This window comes from Phyllobates terribilis, unplaced genomic scaffold (genome assembly GCF_046119375.1).
Source record: "Phyllobates terribilis strain yellow unplaced genomic scaffold, ASM4611937v1 Scaffold_3__8_contigs__length_932513732, whole genome shotgun sequence".
Lineage (NCBI taxonomy): Eukaryota > Metazoa > Chordata > Amphibia > Anura > Dendrobatidae > Phyllobates > Phyllobates terribilis.
Genome location: NW_027362763.1, coordinates 667,832,620 through 667,855,951, shown reverse-complemented (window position 1 = coordinate 667,855,951; position 23,332 = coordinate 667,832,620). Strand labels below are relative to the sequence as shown.

General features: G+C 41.9%; 1 protein-coding gene across 1 annotated transcript in view; it reads left to right on the top strand.

The window, feature by feature from the left end:
- LOC141257317 (uncharacterized) overlaps positions 1–15,077 on the top strand; it is an 83,882-nt gene extending 68,805 nt beyond the window's left edge. The window contains exon 10 of the mRNA XM_073671758.1: positions 12,373–15,077. Coding sequence (XP_073527859.1) covers positions 12,373–13,147 — 775 coding nt within the window. The 3' untranslated portion in view covers positions 13,148–15,077. The remainder of the gene's footprint in view (positions 1–12,372) is intronic.
- The last annotated feature ends 8,255 nt before the right edge of the window (positions 15,078–23,332 follow it).

The window sequence follows — 23,332 nt, the reverse complement described above, 5'->3', positions numbered from 1 at the left end:
CATAGAACCTCTTGAGCCCTCACCTATACCACTGCCCCCAGTAATGGTTGATGGTAATTTGGAGTTCGAGATTTCGAGGATAGTAGATTCTCGTCTCCAACGTCATTCTCTGCAATACTTGGTGCACTGGAAAGGCTATGGTCCGGAGGAGAGGACATAGGTTTCAGCATCAGAGGTGAATGCTCCCAGATTGGTTCGCTCTTTTCACACCTCTTTTCCTGAGAAACCTGGTCCTGAGTGTCCGGAGGCCACTCGTAGGGGGGGGGGGGGTACTGTCACGGGTGTGTCAGAGGTGACAGAAGGTCGCCCTGCAGTGGTCTGCAGGAGATCTCCATGTTTGGCAATGCAGACAGCTGCCTAGATAGGAGGCTGTGTTTAGGACACAGCGACTACCTCCCTTTAGTCTGGGTGTATATATACCTGGTGTGTCTAGGTGGGCGTCGCCGGTTATATTCATTCCTACTTGGAACTTGGCTGAAGTAGCATCACATCCTCTTTGGAGTCTTGAGGCCGTGTGCCCTGTTGGAGTTTCTTCTAAAGCTAAGTTGTAATTCCCCTGTGTTTTTTTTCCCCTTTTGTCTTTAGAGTGCTAGCGGAGGTTGACTAGTGCTCATCTTCTTCCACCCCCAGTTGTAGCCTTACACCAGGGATAGTAAGACGAGGCACGTGATCGGCGACAGCTGCGGAGGCTGTATAGGGACTGTAGGGGAAGACAGGGTGACGCTAGTCCAGTTTAGGAGGTCACCACTTTCCCTTTCCCTAGTGTCTGGGCTCCCTTTACCTTTCCCCCCTGTACTGCACCCACTTCTGGCATGACAATACTGTATACACACAGTTCAACGCTGTATAATATACACAAAGCTCTATGCCTTTATATGATATACACATAGCTCTACACTGTATAATATATAGACACAACTCTACACCACATACTACATACACAGTGACAGCTCTACACTATATACACACAGCTGTGCAAAGTATAGTGTATGCACAACTCACATATTTAAAGTCTGGCTGGTTTATTTCAGTCCTCATAAACCACATCACAAGAAAACTTAAGTACAGCCTTTGTCCGGCACAAAGTGAAACATAAAGTAACAAGTCCAAATAGTGCTGGTTAGCCCGCCTAGCAAAGATTCCAGCTTCTTAGTCTTTTAGCAAAGGCACACAATCCTGGAGATCTGCACACCTCCATATACACAGACATCTCTGAGACAAACAGGTCTCATTTTACAAAGTGAACCACACCCATGGGTGGAGATATGGTGAGCAGTCGCCGTCTCTCCCAGCTCTTCAGCTGCTCACAATCAAGCTGTCATGGCCAATTACCCATTCTTGTCCTATATGTACAGTATGCTATATATGCTAAGCTCTATGCCATATGCTATATACATACAGTTCAATACTGTATACACACAGCTCTACACCATATACTGTATGCACAATGCTCCTCCTAACCTCTGAGGAGGAGTATTATTACTTCAGGGTAAGACGTTATAAGATTTATATCAATATATGAGACATCTCCTTCGTATACTGTATACAGTCCTGTATAATTTCCTAATCGATTTCCCTTCAGTTAGATTTTCCATCCTTGTTCTTTCAGGTTTATTTTCTTCGAACAGATAATGGTCCTTTCCATCAGTGACCCCCCGAGGATGGAGCAGGACAGAGACCACATGGCGGCTCGGATATTAGACCTCACCCTGGAGATAATCTACTGGATCACTGGAGAGGTGAGAGCTTCACATCACATCACTCTGATCTCTAGTAATAAAGCCGGAGATGACGGGAAAGGTGAAGGATTCTCGGCCTCTGTGTAGTGATCGGCGTCTCCCCATACACAGGATCACACAGTAGTGAAGACGTCGTCTGGGGAGTGTGTGACCCCCCGTGTGTCAGGAGGGCGGAGCAGGACCCCCTGTGCCATCACCGAGCCTCCACCTCATTCACTGATACATGAGCAGAAGATCCTAGAACTGACCACCAGGATCACTGAGCTGCTGAGCGGAGAGGTGAGCGCTGCCGGGAATGCTGGGACATTGTACAATAACGCCGGGGGAGGGGTCTGCTAATGACCGGTCATTGTGTGTGTGTCAGGTTCCTGTAAGGTGTCAGGACGTCACCGTCTATTTCTCCATGGAGGAGTGGGAGTATCTAGAAAGACACAAGGATCTGTACAAGGACGTCATGATGGAGAATCACCCGTCCATCACATCTCTGGGTAAGAGGAGACCTTCCTGGGTTGTAGAGGAGAGAACAGGTCTGAGAGTCGTCTAGATTCCCCATCATCTGCTCATCACATATAGACAATGTATTCAGACACTGCGGTTATTTCCTATAGATGGATCCAGTCCGAGAAATCCCCCGGAGAGATGTCCCAGTCCTCTATATTTCCAGGATCGGCCAGAAAAGGAGGAAAATGTCCCCCGGGATCATCAGGTAGATGAGATGAGATTTCTGTAGATTGATGTAATGAGGCTTCCTCTGACCTCCTCCGGCCGCCGTGCTGTGCACTGGAGGATCCATCAGATCCTGGTATTGTCGGTCGGTATAAATGGTTTATGGTTTATATAAGATTGTGTGAAGTTCCTGCTGTCTGGAAATTTATATTCAGTGCAGATAAAGGGAAAGTTCTGCAGTGTAGATGTAAATGACAGATAACAGCTCAATGCCAATCAGCTGCTTCTAAGGCAGAATACTGCTCGCTAAAGAAAAAAGTGAATGCTGAAAGAAGTAGGTTTAATCTCGAGCAGTGATGAAAGACTTATTTACTGTAAAAGTGATGATGGCGCTGATTAATGTAAGAACTGTTTTTACCAAACCAGTGTCCACCTTACAATAGACAAAGATCATTTCATGCAGAGAATAATGGTAATATTTCAGTAGACGTGAACTTAGTTGAACGTCATTGCTGTCTGATCGCCATGCGAGGAGATATTTCTCATTTTAGGGTTGATTGGTTCATGTCTAGACATGAACCAAACTAGGGTTCCTTTTTTCTTTTTCTCATGTGTTTAATGTTGGATTCTTGTAGGAAAGTTCTAGTGGAACGACGAGTGGACTTCAACATCAGACATCAGCGTCAGAGACCGGTAAGAGCCTCTCGTGGATCTTGTTTTACCCTAAATGTCTTTTATTATTGAAACCAGTCATGGGAAGTTCAGAAAAATGTGACTCTGATGATAATTATTACTATTATTGATAGCAATTTATTTAGCGACTGTCTGTCCACGGTCTCTAATATTGTGTCCTCCTATCTGAAACTGAATTGTTCAGTTATGGAACTTCTTGTGTTTCATCTTCTGCTCATCAGCCTAACCCTGATATTTCCATCTCAATATATGAAGCGGCCATAACTCCATCTCCGGGATGTATTTCCGTTACTCCTTTTATCCAATCATTCGCACGCTCATGTCACCTGCAAATGAAAAAAATTCTCCCACCTTTTTGTGTCGAGGGGAAAAAAGTCTCATTGTCACAGAACTGCACCGTCCACCCTTTCAGCGTACATTGTGTAGTCAGATTAGGACAGATTTCCGAGCTAACGGGAGGGCGGGAATCTTTTCAGAAGGTTAGGCAGTATCTGGCCACCATTAGCAAGAGCCTCGGCCACCCACCGGGGCATGACGCTGGAACCTGGCAATATGTGTTACAGTATTCCCCAGACTTCTTCATGAAGGTGGGATCTGAGGGAAAACTTAAAATAAAAGAGGTCAATTGTATGTAATAAATCAGAAGTATAGCATCTGCAGTAGATGTTATACAGCTACAAAATCTAGATATAGTGTAATCATGGAGGAGTGTGGCGCCAGAGTACGCGTGTGCCCATACCTTGCTGTCTAGCGCCAATGTGTCTTTACTAAAATGGCGCTGGATAGTGCGCTATGCGCTGATTCCAACGCCGCACTCCTCCCCCGGACTCCAGCCAAAACAGAGGTGCCGCGGCAACATTCCTTCAGGTCAGGTATGTACTTATGGCGCCGGAGCTCACGGTATGCATTCAGTGTCTACGCATACCACGATCTCAGGCGCCATATACTTCTCTTAACTGTAACGGCTGGATGCATTTTTCTGTCTGGATTCGCGCATGTGCAGTCTATAGAGGCTTTGGATAGAAGGGCAAATCCCTGGTTATATTATAGATGTCCCTCAATTCTGTTAATATCCCCCATCCTGGTATATGGCACCCCTCAATCCCGGTATGCATGGCACCCCTCCATCCCGGTATCCATGGCACTCCTGATCCCCATCCTGGTATGCAAGGCACACCTTCATCCTTATATGCACGGCCCCCATCATCCTTATCCTGGTATGCAAGGCCTGCCTCATCCCTATCCTGGTATGCATGGCACCCCTCATCCCTATCCTGGTATGTATGGCACAGCTCATCCCTATCCTGGTATGTATGGTACCCTTCATCCCCCAATCCTGGTATGTATGGCCCCCCTCATCGCTATCCTGGTATGTTTGGCTCCTCATCCCCAATCCTGGAATGTATGGCCCCTCTTCCGTATCCTGGTAAGCATGGTACCCCTCATCCCTATCATGCTGCACACACACACACAAAAAAGCAAACACTTCTACTCACCCTTCTTCCCTGTGCTTCAGCCCTGCGTTCCATTCTGCCGGAGGCAGGGGGAGGAGTGTGGTGCTGGAGTACGTGCGTGCCCATACCGCGCTGTCCGGCGCCATTTTGTTGAAGACACAGCAAATGTGTCTTCAGTAAAATGGCGCCGGATAACGAGCTATGCGCATGCGCTGATTCAGACGCCGCAGTCTGCCCCCGGCCATAACAGAGGTGCCGCGGCAACACTTCAAATAAGTATTTGATCCCTTGCTGTTTTTGTAAGTTTGCCCACTGACAAAGACAGGAACAGTCTATAATTTTAAGGGTAGGTTACTTTTAACATGGAGAGATAGAATATCCAAAAAAAAATCAAGAAAATCACATTGTATAAATTAGTTTTTTTTTTTTGCATTTTGCAGTGAGAAATAAGTATTTGATCCCTCTGGAAAACTACTCTTAATACTTGGTGGTAAAACCCTTGTTGGCAAGCGCAGCAGTCAGACGTTGTTTGTAGTTGATGATGAGGGTTGCGCACATGTCAGGAGGAGTTTTGGTCCACTCCTCTTTGCAGATCATCTCTAAATCATTAAGATTTTGAGGCTGTCGCTTGGCAACTCGGAGCTTCAACTCCCTCCATAAGTTTTCTATGGGATTAAGGTCTGGAGACTGGCTAGGCCAGCAATGACTGAAACTGAATGATGGCAGGGAGAATGGGGAGAATAAAGTTTATTTTCTCCCCGCTGCAGTCGGTTGCATGCAGGCGCCAGGCAGCATAATAACACTATTAACCCGCAGATTAATCACATATCTGCAGATTAATAATCTTATTTCTGGTGACAGGTTCCCTTTAAGATAGCACAATAATGTACCAATAAAAATGCTCGGTGTAGGATGGGTTCAGTAGCTAGTGTGTGTGTGTGTGTGTGTGTGTGTGTGTGCGCTGCATATACACATACATACACACACTATACACTCAGGCACGCACTCTCCAGATATACGCAAGCATTTGACACAAGTATATACATACAAAATTACACATACAATAACCATATACAGAAACTGGAAATAAATAAAGCCCGCTCTTGTCTGGCACACAGCTTCTTTCAGTAGGTAGTTTCTGTTTCCTACATCTCTCCTCTCAGCCCCGCTTGCTGCACACAGTAGGAGAGGGGCACCATCACTACCCTCTTGCTGCACACAGTGGGAGAGGGGCACCATCACTACCCCGGAGGCTGCAGGAGTCTCTAGAAGATCTGAATTTCAGCGCTGGATAGTGTGTGGGGGGAATAGGAAGCCAACAGCAAGAATATCCTGCAGGGATTTACCACAGAAGAGGGAGGTGGAAGGAGGAAACCACTGCTTGGTGAGTTATGGAGGGAGTTACAGGATCTCAGCAGACACAGAGCTGATTGTGCTGTAGCAGCAGATGTAGAGCAGGATCTGCTGACTTACTGGCAATGTATATAGCAGCCCAGCGATCCTGCTCTGCATTATTACTTACAGAGCGCAGACCAGCAAACTACTGATCACAGTCCCTTGGTGCAATGCATCATGGGAGAGTGACATCAGCACAGCTGAAGAGCTTGGTGAATCCCCTGGAGGCGACTTCAGCTGAAGTCGGCTCAGTTAAATGAGAGGCTCGTGTCAAGAAAGGGAGTTTTTCTCCCACTTGGTATATACGTTGTTTGTCATTTTTTGGTCAAAATTATTGATATTTTTACTTGTGCCTTTAAATCAAATACTAATAAATTTAGTGATAGGTTCGCTAGAGGCGAGCATATACAGCAGAGGGGAGTGGCCAACACTGAACAGCTGAGACAATCTAAGTAGGAAAGCTCCATGAGCTTCAACTGAACAGTTTAACCCTTGCACCGCTTGTGTGATGATCTGCAACAAGTACTAAGGAAAGATGGGGGAAAGCTGTCCCTACAGTTAGACTAAGCTGAATCCCTACGATGTAGCGGGCTGCCTGTTCCTAGCGAACAGACCCGCCTTAGTCCACGGCTAGTCTGAACGAAGACCTATATCATAAGGGGAAGGGTCCCTAAAAGAACTAAGGACTGGGACAAAAATGGGACACCTCCTAAACAGAGAAGTTGTTGCAGAACACAAAATGACAAAACAGACAGAAAGGTACTAGAGGTCCCAGAAGGACCAAACGAACTGACAGAGAAAGGCACAGAAGCACCTGGCTAGAGAAACAGTCAGCACAGCCAGGAGGGTGGAGCTGGAATATAAAGGCAGGTGGTCACGTGACCGCAAAACACAAGATGCAAAAACAAACAGGAGGGTTCTAACAGTACCTCCTCTTTTATGAGGATCCTCTGGATCCTCCAGGCCCAGGCCTATCCGGAAACCTCCTGTCCGGAAAGCTCTAACAAGCCTAGGAGCAGAGACATCATCTGTCCTTACCCAGGAGTTGTCTTCGGGACCGAAACCCTTCCAGGAGACAAGATACTGTAATCTCCCTCTATGCCATCTAGAATTCAGGATACGAGAAATTTCATATTCGTCGTCTTCCTCCACAGGAGGAACTGTGACAGTGGAATCCCTATCTGATACATCAGCCTTTTTCAACAAGGAAACATGAAACACAGGATTAATCTTCCAGGGAGTAGGGATATCCAACCTAACCGCAGACGGGTTAACAACCTGAAGCACCTTAAATGGACGCACAAACTTAGGACCCAGTTTTGTAGAGGGAATCCTCAACCGCAGGTTCTTCGAGGACAACCAAGCCATGTCACCCACAGTAAACAAAACCTCCTTACGTTTCCTGTTAAAATACTTCTTGGACTTCTTGTTAGCCTCTTGAAGGTTGCAACGTACATTAGTCCAAACTCTCTCCAAATCACCGGAAAAATTCTCCTCCTCCGGCACCGCCAACCCCAATTTGGAGAACGAACCAAAAGACTGATGTCTCCCAGTACAATAAAAAAAAGAGAACACCCAGCAGAGGAGGATGTATGATTGTTAAGAGCAAATTCTGCGAGAGGCAGAAACTCAGACCACATCTCTTGATTGTCCGCCACAAAACAACACAAAAACTGTTCAACATCCTGGTTCTTTCTTTCTGTCTGTCCATTAGACTCAGGATGATAACCAGACGAAAATGACAAATGGACTCCCAACCTGTCACAAAAAGCACAACAAAAGCGAGCCACAAACTGAGGTCCTCTATCAGAAACAATATCCGTGGGAACGCCATGGAGCTTGACAATCTCCTTAACAAATGCCTTAGCGAGTGTCTTGGTGCAGGGCAACTTAATGAATGGAACCAAATGACACATCTTACTAAAACGGTCCACGACCACCCAGATGACAGTAAAACCCTCAGACACAGGAAGATCAGTAACAAAATCCATTATGAGATGCGTCCAAGGCGCACTAGGAACCTCCAGAGGGCAGAGCAACCCCGCAGCAGGAGTATGTGAAGCCTTTGACCTAGCACACACAGTACATTGACGCACCCACTTGATGACTTTCTTCTGCCATCCAGGCCACCAAAAACTGCGACTGATAAGTCTCTTAGGTCATCCAGGAATTTCGGAGACTGCCAACTGAGACTCATGACACTCCACAAACAAATCTCTCCTAAAGGCTCTAGGCACGAACAACCTCCCATGGGGAGTGTTAGATGGAGCATCATCTTGAGCTTTCAGAATCCCATTCTCCAAAACGGAGTCCAAAGGTGCCACCATAACTCCTTTCTGTAAAATGCTCTCCTCCTCCTCGGCACCGACCGTAGGAGAGAAGCTGCGAGATAAAGCATCGGCTTTAACATTCTTAGTACCAGGGATATAGGTAACAGAAAAATGAAACCGAGAAAAAAAAAAAGTGCCCACCTAGCTTGACGGGCATTCAAGCGCTTGGCAGCATCCAGATAAATCAAATTCTTATGATCTGTGAAAAACTGAATAGGAAATTTAGCGCCTTCCAAAAAATGACTCCAATGTTCAAACGCAAGTTTAATAGCCAGCAACTCCCGATTTCCAACATCATAATTCAGTTCGGTTTCCGAATTTTTTGTTCAAAAAGAAGGCACAAGGATGTACTCCACCGTCGTTCTCCTGAGGCAAAACTGCTCCGACCCCCACCGATGAAGCATTGACCTTGACCAAAAAAGGCTTGGTCTCATCAGGCTATATAAGGATAGGGGATGAACTGAACCTCTCTTTGAGATACTCAAAGGCTTCAATGGCCTCAGTAGTCCACTGGGCCGTATTCGCACCTTTCCTGGTGAGATCGGTCAGAGGCTTAACAATTACGAAAAATTCTTAATGAATTTCCTGTAATAATTGGCAAAACCCAAAAATCTCTGTATAGATTTCAAACCAATAGGCCTAGGCCATTCCTGCACAGCCTGAACCTTCACCGGGTCCATCTCAAAGCCCTCGCTGGAGACAATGTAGCCCAAAAAACTAATTTTCTGCACAGCGAACTCACATTTCTCCAGCTTCGCAAAGAGTGAATTATCACTCAATAACTGCAAAACTTCACGTACGCTCTGCCAATGAGACTCCAGATCTGGCGAATAAATCAAAATGTCATCCAAATACACAACCACATTCTTACCAATCAAAGGTCTCAGGATGTCATTAATAAGGTTCTGAAAAAATGCAGGTGCATTGGAAAGACCAAAAGACATCACCACATTCTCAAAATGACCTACCAGAGTGTTAAAAGCCGTTTTCCATTCATCACCCTCCTTCACTCGTAACAAATTGTATGCCCCCCGGAGATCAATCTTAGAGAAGCACTTGGCCCCCACCAACTGGTTAAACAAGTCAGGAATTAACGGCAATGGGTAGGTATTGCGTACGGTAATCTTATTAATTTCACGAAAATCCAGACATGGACTTAAGCCCCCGTCCATTTTTTTAAAAAAGAAAAATCCAACTGCCACGGGCGACTTAGAAGGTCTAATGTGACCAGCAGCCAGGCTAGTCTGTATGTACTCCTCCAAGGCCTTTCTTTCTGGGATAGTCAGATTAAACAAGCGACTCTTGGGAAGAGTAGCTCCAGGAACAAACTCAATGGCGCAATCATAATCCCTATGAGGAGGTAAAACTTGCGACTCCTCCTCTGAAAACACCCTCCAAAAATCTTGAATAGGTACAGGTAATTCCCCTTTTTCCACAGCCTCAATGCGACCATTACAACATTTATCATAGCACTTCGTACTCCAAGACTTAATCACATTAGTAGACCAGTCCAGTAAAGGATTGTGCAATTTTAACCAAGGCAATCCTAGAACAACTGGAGAGGGTAAATTATCCAAAACAACCAAGTCCAAAATTTCTTGGTGAACTCCATTGATAGTGAGGGGAAATGCAGCAACCTTGTGAGTAATGCATTTCAAGGGAGTGTTATCAATTGCAATCACAGAAATAGGTGATGACAAAGGTTTGGATTTCAATTTAAGTAATTCCAAAAACCCTTTATCAATCACATTAAGTGTTGAACCACAATCCACAAATACCTGAAATTCAATCAAATTTTCCTGCAAAGTAGTACTCCCAGAAAGAAATACTCCTGCAGAGCGTAAACAAGCTATACGGGCGTAACTGACCTTTTTTTTTTCTTTAGTTAAACGAAGCTCACAGTTCTTAATCAAATGGTCAGCTTTACCACAATAAAGACATAATCCCTCGGCGAACCTCCGGTCTCTTTCCTGAGAGGGGAGCCACTTCGCTCCAACCTTCATCGGTTCTCCGCCATCAGTGCAGATTTTCTGGGGACTAGGACCTTGCAATACAGGAGTCTTTACGTCATTCTGTCTAAATCTCAGTCTCCTATCCACACGAACACACGATCAGGTGCAGGGAATGCAATTAGCAAATCCTTAACTCTTTCACTCAGACCAGCAAGAAATAGACATTTCAGAGCAGGATCATTCCATCTAACTTCCGAAGCCCATCTTCTTAAGTGTGTGCAATAATTTTCAACATCACTTGACCCCTGATTCAAACGCCTGAGTTCTGCCTCAGCAGATGAGCCTCGATCAGGATCATCATATAATAGCCCCATAGCAGAAAAAAATTCTTCCACAGACCTTAGACATGGATCAATAGGTTGGCGAGAAAAGGCCCACCCCTGTGGTTCATTGCACAAAAGTGACATAATAAAACCAATGCGCTGTGATTCATTCCCAGAGGACCTTGGTCTCAAACGAAAATATAACAAACAAGCATTTTTAAAGGATAAAAAATCTTGCTGTTTACCATAAAAAACATCAGGCAGTCCTACCTTGGATTCCACAAAATGCGCTTCAGAACAGCTACTCACGTGTTGCTGGAACTTGGCTACCTCCAAAGACAATCCCTGCAGGCGTTTAGCCAAATCCTGGACGGAAACCATACTGATCCCCGAATTTCTTTCCTTTTAGTTTTTTTTGGGCTGGACTTACTGTTATGATCTGCAACATGAACTAAGGAAAGATAAGGGAAAGCTGTCCCTACAGTAAGACTAAGCTGAATCCCTACGATGTAGCGGGCTGCCTGTTCCTAGCGAACAGACCCGCCTTAGTCCTCGGCTAGTCTGAATGAAGACCTATAGCATAAGGGGAGGGGTCCCTAAAAGAACTAAGGACTGGGACAAAAATGGGACACCTCCTGAACAGAGAAGTTGTTGCAGAACACAAAAAGACAAATAGACAAAAAGGTACTAGAGGTCCCAGAAGGACCAAACGAACTGACAGAGAAAGGCACAGAAGCACCTGGCTAGAGAAACAGTCAAACACTGAAGTCCAGCACAGCCAAAAGGGGCGGAGCTGGAATATAAAGGCAGATGGTAACGTGACCACAAAACACAAGATGGGAAAAACAAACAGGAGGGTTCTAACAGCTCGCAAGGAAAAGCCCTGCACTGTTTAATAAGATGGTGGCGTACTTTTAACCAGTGCAGGAGTTCGTCAAACCAGACACTGCTATCTTCTGGCCCCTCTCTGTTGCGGTATCCTGTGACACCTGGTTTTCACTTACAAATACTGATGTAAAATACTGACCAAATACTGAACGTGTGAATGTTGCCTTACAGTGGTCAGCATTCAGTAACAACAGCTTGGTAATCTACGCGGCAGCACTGGGCTAGTGGAAAGAGCGAGAGCGACTGTGGGCAGTTGTTGGATCCCTCACTCCATGCTGGGATCCCACAACGTGGAAGTTTGGGCCAAATAGTTATAGAAGTTGGTCTATTAGGGTTTGTTGTGAGTACTTTTGTCAATAGGTAATATATTTAGAACAATTGCCAATATCGGGCTAGCCACTATTTTATTAAATAAAAAGGGCAGCCCCAGATTGGTGATAGGTACTCTTTAGACATTAGTTTATTATAAATTTTCTAACTCCTATAACTTTTGTCCAAACTGTGTCTCATTGTAACCTCTTTTTTAAAAAGAAAATTAAAAAATGTGAAAATATTATTTTGCTTAATCTTGAAAAATTATTTTTTGTTCTAGGTGAAGATTGGATGGGAAGCTCCTATAGACATCTCCTTTCAGCTCCCTATCACAATGTAGATGATAATACCACAGAAGATAATTCATTATCTCTAAATATACCCATAGTCCTTCACAGCGGAGATCTGTCCACTCATACCAGTCATATAACGGTATTGTCTAATCAATCACTGATCAGCAAACAAGAAACTGGACTTAGACGTGAGAACCCATTTCTATGTGGGGAAAAAATAAATACTGATTCTAATCTTTCATGGAATGAATACCTTCACAGAATTGAAAAGCCATTCTCATGTTTGGAATGTGGGAAAACTTTTACCAAAGAAATGTATCTTGTTAGACATCAGACAACTCACACGGGAGAGACACTGGTTTCATGTCCGCAATGTGGGAAATGTTTTACTCAGAAATCAAGTCTTGTGAAACATCTAAGGACTCACACAGAGGAGAAGCCATTTTCGTGTTCGGAATGTGGGAAATGTTTTAGTAAGAAACAGTATCTAGTTAATCACGAGAGAACTCACACAACGGAGAGGCCATTTTTATGTCCTGACTGTGGGAAGTGTTTTAGCCAGAAATCAAGACTTAAGGAACATTTCAGAAGTCATTCAGGGGAGACACCATTTTCATGTTCAGAATGTGGGAAATGTTTTCGGAAGAAATCAAACCTTCTGGATCATCTAAGAAGTCACACAGGAGAAAAGCCATTTTCCTGTTCAGAGTGTGGGAAATGTTTTACCGATAGATCAAATCTTGGGAAGCATCTAAGAACTCACACAGGGGAGACACCATTTTCATGCTCAGAATGTGGGAAATGTTTTACTCAGAAAATAAGTCTTATGGAACATTTAAAAATTCATACTAATGAGAAGCCATTTTCTTGTCCTGATTGTGGAAAATGTTTTAGGCAGAAAGCATATTTTGTGAAGCATCAAAGAACTCACAAGAAGCCATTTTCATGCACAGAATGTGAGAAATGTTTTAGCGAGAAATCATATCTTGCGGAACATTTGAGAATTCACACAGGAGAGAAGCCATACTCGTGTTCAGAATGTGGGAAATGTTTTACCCATAAATCAGTTTTTATAAATCATCTGGGCACTCACATAGGGTAGAAGCCATTTTCATGACTTGAATGTGGGAAATATTTTTGTTAGGAATAAATTCTTTTTGACCATCAAAGACTTCACGTAGAGGAGAAACCTCCATGTTTCTAAACTGTCACGCAGGGTAGAAGCCATTTTGATGTTCAGATCATAGGAAATTTGTCCGGTGTGGAACTTAAAAGGGTATTTCTCAAGGTTAGAAGTTATCCCCTATCCATTGTTTAGGGGATAACTTCCAGAATGTTAAGGCCCCGTCACACTTAGCGATGCTGCAACGATCCCGACAACGATACGACCTGTCAGGGATCGTTGCTGCGTCGCTATGTGGTCGCTGGTGAGCTGTCAAACAGGCAGGCTCACCAACGATCAGGGGAGCAGCGACATCGTGTAAAGAATCTTTCCACTATGTCCTGCTCCTGGTTACCAGCCTGCTGAAGCAGGAGCAGGCTGGTAACTATGGTAAACATCGGGTTACTAGGGGCATACGCGCTCCTAGTAACCCGTTGTTTATCATGGTTACCACTCTGCTACAGTGAGCGGGAGGTTACCGCTCACTTTAGCAGGCTCGTAACCATGCTAAACAACGGGTTACTAGGTGCGCGTGTGCCCCTAGTAACCCGATGTTTAGCATGGTTACCAGCCTGATCGCTGCTCCCGCTGGTCACACACAGCGATGTGTGCTGACCAGCGGGAGGGCAACGACCAAAAAATGGTCCAGGACACTTTGCAGCGATCAGCAACCTCACAGCAGGGGCCTGATCGTTGCAAAGTGTCACACATAGCGACATCGCTGGTGAGGTCGCTGTTGTGTCACCAAAACCGTGACATAGCAGCGATCTCGCTATATGAGACGGGGGCTTTAGGTACACAATCCACCACCACTGTGAATGGAGTGGTGGTGGATTGTGTACAATGCTGCTCTATTCATTCTTAATAGGACTAACAGAGATAGCCGAGCGCTATGCGCTATATATATATATATATATATATATGGGATAACTTCTAAACTTGAGAATACCCCTTTTAATTGTAAGACCTGCTGCCTCCTAATAATGTCTTCTGTTGTATAATTTAACTCATTGAGGGCTACAGTGCAGACATAACTATTTCGAAGACCCATTCTGATCTATTACAATTCTGTGATTGTGTGGATACTGCCACTGTGTCTTCATGAACCATACCGCAGCTATAATACAAAGCCCGTATTCTTCTCTACCAACAAAGGTCACTGCTGGTCAGTCTCAGACTGGCTCACCACAGGCTCCTCTGGTGGACTCCTTGCACTAATACTGCCGCACTACTCCAGCTCCTCAGTTGCCAAGTGGAAAGCCAGGATGTCATTACCTGCCGTGTGCTCATGGTATTAAATCTTACGCCACATTCACACGTTCAGTATTTGGTCAATATTTTCCATCAGTATCAGTAAGCCAAAGTCAGGAGTGGGAGCCAAAATCAGGAGTGGGAGCAAAATGCAGAAGTGGTGAACATGTTTCTATTATATTTTCCTTTGATTGTTCCACTCCTGGTTTTGGCTTACAAATACTCATGTAAAATACTGAACGTGTGAATGTGGACTTAGGCTACGTTCCCACGATAAGCATTTGATGTTGAAGATTTTTTTGCACCTATTAAATAAAATAGGTTACTTGGCATTTTTTTCGAAAATATGTAGCGTAAAAAAAAACTCACCAAAAATTACTCGTGGGAACGTAGGCTTAAGCAGCACATAAAATAGACAGAGGGGGGAATCTGGCAGTGAGTATTTTGCCTGTTTACAGGAAATAATATGTTCCTTTTATTAATAAATGAAACACAAGACATTTTTGCTGATTCCAGTGTGTGGACTTGCATCAGCTTTCAGAATTTATTTGCTGTTCATACAATAACTACCACAAACCTTCCCTTCTTTGCTGCACATAATAAAATGATTGTTTCGTAATTGTTTCCAAGTGATTTCCTCTCTTTTGGTACAATTTTATTTTTTGTTTTAGTCTTACTGTTTTCATACAGGGGAGAAGCCGTAATCGTGTCGCCAATGTGAGAAATGTATTGATCAAAAACATTTTAAGAATTGTAAGTGGGAATAAGTGAGTACGACCCAGATCTGGAAGGCAAAGATGGGGAAACATTATAGATTCCAGGGGACCATCTGACCTTTTTGTCCGTTTGCAGATGGACATTGGGGTCTAAGCCAGACTAAGGGTGTGATTACAACAAGATAAAGATCATTTCACCTGATGAACGAGAATTTTGCAGCCGGTATACACTGAAAGATCGGGAATGAGCTTTCCTAGGAACTTAGAACTCACTCAAAACAATCAACGTTCTTGGCAACACATCGTCCTGTGCAGACAGACGACGGCCAATGTACTCAGGCAAAACATGTAGCCAATCTGCGGTGGTTTAACCCTGCAGATCATCTAACATAAATGAGCCGTAATCTAAAGAAGGCTGGACGAGGAAGAGAACTACTTCAAAGTGGATTGAAACAGACTGAATAGAAAATCGGACCCCCGTGGATCTTATATTTATGACCTATACCAAGAGTAGACCTCAATGTCTACATAGCAGACAGCCACTTTACCCCCGAGGGTGGTTGGCACGTTAATGACCAGGCCTATTTGTACAATTCTGACCACCGTCACTTTATGAGGTAATAACTCTGGAATAGTGTTGAGCGAGTATGTTCTCTTAACCCTTTCGCCGAGTATGCTCGGGCCGAGCTCAGAGTATTTACAGCTGCTCGGTGTTATGGTTGAATCGCTCCCGCTAACATGATTTGCAACTGTTTGACAGTTTTATTACATGTGAGGAATGTCTATTTCTTACACATTCCTCCCATGTAATAAAGCTGTCAAACAGTTGCAAATCATGTTAGCGGGAGCGATTCAACCATATCACCGAGCGGCTGTAAATACTCGGAGCTCGGCCCGAGCATACTCGGACAGAACATACTCGCTCAACACTACTCTGGAACGCTTCAACGAATCCCTCTGATTCTGAGATTGTTTTTTTCGTGACATATTGTACTTCATGATAGTGGTAAAATTTATTTGATATGACTGGCGTTACTTTGTGAAAAAAATCGGAAATTTGGCGAAAATGTTGAAAATATCGCAATTTCAAACTTTTGAATTTTCATGCCTTTAAATCCTAGAGATGTGTGACACAAAAGAGTTAATAAATAACATTTCACATATGTCTACTTTACATCAGCACAATTTTTGAAACAACATTTTTTTTTGTTAGGAAGTTATAAGAGTTATAAGTTAACTAGCGATTTCTAATTTTCACAACAAAATTTACTAAACCATTTTTTTAGGGACCACATCACATTTGAAGTGACTTTGAGGGGCCTTTATGACAGAAAATACCAAAAAGTGACACCATTCTAAAAAACTGCACCCCTCAAGGTGCTCAAAACCACATTCAAGAAATGTATTAACCCTTAAGGTGCTTCACAGGAATTTTTGTAATGTGGAAGAAACATTTATGCAGGGGCATTTATGCATATAGCATTTATGCATACTTTATCGAAGTGCCATAATTTAGCAAAGTGCCCTGGCAGTTAGAAAATGGCATTGCTAATATTCATCTTTCTTCTCTTCTTACAGGTATATATTTTTCACTGCTTGTGTGATCTGTCCTGAAAACTGCATTATATCTCCATGCAATGCTCTGCAGCCTATCAATTTCTGGTATATATTTTTCACTGCTTGTATGATCTGTCCTGAAAACTGCATTATATCTCCATGCAATGCTCTGCAGCCTATCAATTTCTGGTATATATTTTTCACTGCTTGTGTGATCTGTCCTGAAAACTGCATTATATCTCCATGCAATGCTCTGCAGCCTATCAATTTCTGGTATATATTTTTCACTGCTTGTGTGATCTGTCCTGAAAACTGCATTATATCTCCATGCAATGCTCTGCAGCCTATCAATTTCTGGTATATATTTTTCACTGCTTGTGTGATCTGTCCTGAAAACTGCATTATATCTCCATGCAATGCTCTGCAGCCTATCAATTTCTGGTATATATTTTTCACTGCTTGGGTGATCTGTCCTGAAAACTGCATTATATCTCCATGCAATGCTCTGCAGCCTATCAATTTCTGGTATATATTTTTCACTGCTTGTGTGATCTGTCCTGAAAACTGCATTATATCTCCATGCAATGCTCTGCAGCCTATCAATTTCTGGTATATATTTTTCACTGCTTGTGTGATCTGTCCTGAAAACTGCATTATATCTCCATGCAATGCTCTGCAGCCTATCAATTTCTGGTATATATTTTTCACTGCTTGGGTGATCTGTCCTGAAAACTGCATTATATCTCCATGCAATGCTCTGCAGCCTATCAATTTCTGGTATATATTTTTCACTCCTCTAGCTTTTTTATTCCATGATACTTAAAGGTCATCACACTTACTTTAAGAGTTTATGATCCATGCCGAGTTTACTAGTCTGTTTTTTTTTTTTTCCCTGCACTTTATGGTCTCCTGTTGTCTTTTAAGCTAGTGATTGATTGTTAATGAGTTAAATCTGTGCAGATCTAAGCAGATACGTCCCTATATATTGAGACTTAGTTAAGGGGAGGCATTTATGCGGGGGCATTTATGCATATAGCATTTATGCATACTTTATCGAAGTGCCATAATTTAGCAAAGTGCCCTGGCAGTTAGAAAATGGCATTGCTAATATTCATCTTTCTTCTCTTCTTACAGGTATATATTTTTCACTGCTTGTGTGATCTGTCCTGAAAACTGCATTATATCTCCATGCAATGCTCTGCAGCCTATCAATTTCTGGTATATATTTTTCACTGCTTGTGTGATCTGTCCTGAAAACTGCATTATATCTCCATGCAATGCTCTGCAGCCTATCAATTTCTGGTATATATTTTTCACTGCTTGTGTGATCTGTCCTGAAAACTGCATTATATCTCCATGCAATGCTCTGCAGCCTATCAATTTCTGGTATATATTTTTCACTCCTCTAGCTTTTTTATTCCATGATACTTAAAGGTCATCACACTTACTTTAAGAGTTTATGATCCATGCCGAGTTTACTGGTCTGTTTTTGTTTTTTTTTTCCCTGCACTTTATGGTCTCCTGTTGTCTTTTAAGCTAGTGATTGATTGTTAATGAGTTAAATCTGTGCAGATCTAAGCAGATACGTCCCTATATATTGAGACTTAGTTAAGGGGAGGCATTTATGCGGGGGCATTTATGCATATAGCATTTATGCATACTTTATCGAAGTGCCATAATTTAGCAAAGTGCCCTGGCAGTTAGAAAATGGCATTGCTAATATTCATCTTTCTTCTCTTCTTACAGGTATATATTTTTCACTGCTTGTGTGATCTGTCCTGAAAACTGCATTATATCTCCATGCAATGCTCTGCAGCCTATCAATTTCTGGTATATATTTTTCACTGCTTGTGTGATCTGTCCTGAAAACTGCATTATATCTCCATGCAATGCTCTGCAGCCTATCAATTTCAGGTATATATTTTTCACTGCTTGTGTGATCTGTCCTGAAAACTGCATTATATCTCCATGCAATGCTCTGCAGCCTATCAATTTCTGGTATATATTTTTCACTGCTTGTGTGATCTGTCCTGAAAACTGCATTATATCTCCATGCAATGCTCTGCAGCCTATCAATTTCTGGTATATATTTTTCACTGCTTGTGTGATCTGTCCTGAAAACTGCATTATATCTCCATGCAATGCTCTGCAGCCTATCAATTTCTGGTATATATTTTTCACTGCTTGTGTGATCTGTCCTGAAAACTGCATTATATCTCCATGCAATGCTCTGCAGCCTATCAATTTCTGGTATATATTTTTCACTGCTTGGGTGATCTGTCCTGAAAACTGCATTATATCTCCATGCAATGCTCTGCAGCCTATCAATTTCTGGTATATATTTTTCACTGCTTGTGTGATCTGTCCTGAAAACTGCATTATATCTCCATGCAATGCTCTGCAGCCTATCAATTTCTGGTATATATTTTTCACTCCTCTAGCTTTTTTATTCCATGATACTTAAAGGTCATCACACTTACTTTAAGAGTTTATGATCCATGCCGAGTTTACTGGTCTGTTTTTTTTTTTTTTTTCCCTGCACTTTATGGTCTCCTGTTGTCTTTTAAGCTAGTGATTGATTGTTAATGAGTTAAATCTGTGCAGATCTAAGCAGATACGTCCCTATATATTGAGACTTAGTTAAGGGGAGGCATTTATGCGGGGGCATTTATGCATATAGCATTTATGCATACTTTATCGAAGTGCCATAATTTAGCAAAGTGCCCTGGCAGTTAGAAAATGGCATTGCTAATATTCATCTTTCTTCTCTTCTTACAGGTATATATTTTTCACTGCTTGTGTGATCTGTCCTGAAAACTGCATTATATCTCCATGCAATGCTCTGCAGCCTATCAATTTCTGGTATATATTTTTCACTGCTTGTGTGATCTGTCCTGAAAACTGCATTATATCTCCATGCAATGCTCTGCAGCCTATCAATTTCTGGTATATATTTTTCACTGCTTGTGTGATCTGTCCTGAAAACTGCATTATATCTCCATGCAATGCTCTGCAGCCTATCAATTTCTGGTATATATTTTTCACTGCTTGTGTGATCTGTCCTGAAAACTGCATTATATCTCCATGCAATGCTCTGCAGCCTATCAATTTCTGGTATATATTTTTCACTGCTTGGGTGATCTGTCCTGAAAACTGCATTATATCTCCATGCAATGCTCTGCAGCCTATCAATTTCTGGTATATATTTTTCACTCCTCTAGCTTTTTTATTCCATGATACTTAAAGGTCATCACACTTACTTTAAGAGTTTATGATCCATGCCGAGTTTACTAGTCTGTTTTTTTTTTTTTTTTTTTTCCCTGCACTTTATGGTCTCCTGTTGTCTTTTAAGCTAGTGATTGATTGTTAATGAGTTAAATCTGTGCAGATCTAAGCAGATACGTCCCTATATATTGAGACTTAGTTAAGGGGAGGCATTTATGCGGGGGCATTTATGCATATAGCATTTATGCATACTTTATCGAAGTGCCATAATTTAGCAAAGTGCCCTGGCAGTTAGAAAATGGCATTGCTAATATTCATCTTTCTTCTCTTCTTACAGGTATATATTTTTCACTGCTTGTGTGATCTGTCCTGAAAACTGCATTATATCTCCATGCAATGCTCTGCAGCCTATCAATTTCTGGTATATATTTTTCACTGCTTGTGTGATCTGTCCTGAAAACTGCATTATATCTCCATGCAATGCTCTGCAGCCTATCAATTTCTGGTATATATTTTTCACTGCTTGGGTGATCTGTCCTGAAAACTGCATTATATCTCCATGCAATGCTCTGCAGCCTATCAATTTCTGGTATATATTTTTCACTCCTCTAGCTTTTTTATTCCATGATACTTAAAGGTCATCACACTTACTTTAAGAGTTTATGATCCATGCCGAGTTTACTAGTCTGTTTTTTTTTTTTTTTTTTCCCTGCACTTTATGGTCTCCTGTTGTCTTTTAAGCTAGTGATTGATTGTTAATGAGTTAAATCTGTGCAGATCTAAGCAGATACGTCCCTATATATTGAGACTTAGTTAAGGGGAGGCATTTATGCGGGGGCATTTATGCATATAGCATTTATGCATACTTTATCGAAGTGCCATAATTTAGCAAAGTGCCCTGGCAGTTAGAAAATGGCATTGCTAATATTCATCTTTCTTCTCTTCTTACAGGTATATATTTTTCACTGCTTGTGTGATCTGTCCTGAAAACTGCATTATATCTCCATGCAATGCTCTGCAGCCTATCAATTTCTGGTATATATTTTTCACTGCTTGTGTGATCTGTCCTGAAAACTGCATTATATCTCCATGCAATGCTCTGCAGCCTATCAATTTCTGGTATATATTTTTCACTGCTTGTGTGATCTGTCCTGAAAACTGCATTATATCTCCATGCAATGCTCTGCAGCCTATCAATTTCTGGTATATATTTTTCACTGCTTGTGTGATCTGTCCTGAAAACTGCATTATATCTCCATGCAATGCTCTGCAGCCTATCAATTTCTGGTATATATTTTTCACTGCTTGTGTGATCTGTCCTGAAAACTGCATTATATCTCCATGCAATGCTCTGCAGCCTATCAATTTCTGGTATATATTTTTCACTGCTTGTGTGATCTGTCCTGAAAACTGCATTATATCTCCATGCAATGCTCTGCAGCCTATCAATTTCTGGTATATATTTTTCACTCCTCTAGCTTTTTTATTCCATGATACTTAAAGGTCATCACACTTACTTTAAGAGTTTATGATCCATGCCGAGTTTACTAGTCTGTTTTTTTTTTTTTTTTCCCTGCACTTTATGGTCTCCTGTTGTCTTTTAAGCTAGTGATTGATTGTTAATGAGTTAAATCTGTGCAGATCTAAGCAGATACGTCCCTATATATTGAGACTTAGTTAAGGGGAGGCATTTATGCGGGGGCATTTATGCATATAGCATTTATGCATACTTTATCGAAGTGCCATAATTTAGCAAAGTGCCCTGGCAGTTAGAAAATGACATTGCTAATATTCATCTTTCTTCTCTTCTTACAGGTATATATTTTTCACTGCTTGTGTGATCTGTCCTGAAAACTGCATTATATCTCCATGCAATGCTCTGCAGCCTATCAATTTCTGGTATATATTTTTCACTGCTTGTGTGATCTGTCCTGAAAACTGCATTATATCTCCATGCAATGCTCTGCAGCCTATCAATTTCTGGTATATATTTTTCACTCCTCTAGCTTTTTTATTCCATGATACTTAAAGGTCATCACACTTACTTTAAGAGTTTATGATCCATGCCGAGTTTACTAGTCTGTTTTTTTTTTTTTTTTTTTTTTTTTTTTTTCCCTGCACTTTATGGTCTCCTGTTGTCTTTTAAGCTAGTGATTGATTGTTAATGAGTTAAATCTGTGCAGATCTAAGCAGATACGTCCCTATATATTGAGACTTAGTTAAGGGGAGGCATTTATGCGGGGGCATTTATGCATATAGCATTTATGCATACTTTATCGAAGTGCCATAATTTAGCAAAGTGCCCTGGCAGTTAGAAAATGGCATTGCTAATATTCATCTTTCTTCTCTTCTTACAGGTATATATTTTTCACTGCTTGTGTGATCTGTCCTGAAAACTGCATTATATCTCCATGCAATGCTCTGCAGCCTATCAATTTCTGGTATATATTTTTCACTGCTTGTGTGATCTGTCCTGAAAACTGCATTATATCTCCATGCAATGCTCTGCAGCCTATCAATTTCTGGTATATATTTTTCACTGCTTGTGTGATCTGTCCTGAAAACTGCATTATATCTCCATGCAATGCTCTGCAGCCTATCAATTTCTGGTATATATTTTTCACTGCTTGTGTGATCTGTCCTGAAAACTGCATTATATCTCCATGCAATGCTCTGCAGCCTATCAATTTCTGGTATATATTTTTCACTGCTTGTGTGATCTGTCCTGAAAACTGCATTATATCTCCATGCAATGCTCTGCAGCCTATCAATTTCTGGTATATATTTTTCACTGCTTGTGTGATCTGTCCTGAAAACTGCATTATATCTCCATGCAATGCTCTGCAGCCTATCAATTTCTGGTATATATTTTTCACTGCTTGTGTGATCTGTCCTGAAAACTGCATTATATCTCCATGCAATGCTCTGCAGCCTATCAATTTCTGGTATATATTTTTCACTGCTTGTGTGATCTGTCCTGAAAACTGCATTATATCTCCATGCAATGCTCTGCAGCCTATCAATTTCTGGTATATATTTTTCACTGCTTGTGTGATCTGTCCTGAAAACTGCATTATATCTCCATGCAATGCTCTGCAGCCTATCAATTTCTGGTATATATTTTTCACTCCTCTAGCTTTTTTATTCCATGATACTTAAAGGTCATCACACTTACTTTAAGAGTTTATGATCCATGCCGAGTTTACTAGTCTGTTTTTTTTTTTTTTTTTTTTTTTTTCCCTGCACTTTATGGTCTCCTGTTGTCTTTTAAGCTAGTGATTGATTGTTAATGAGTTAAATCTGTGCAGATCTAAGCAGATACGTCCCTATATATTGAGACTTAGTTAAGGGGAGGCATTTATGCGGGGGCATTTAT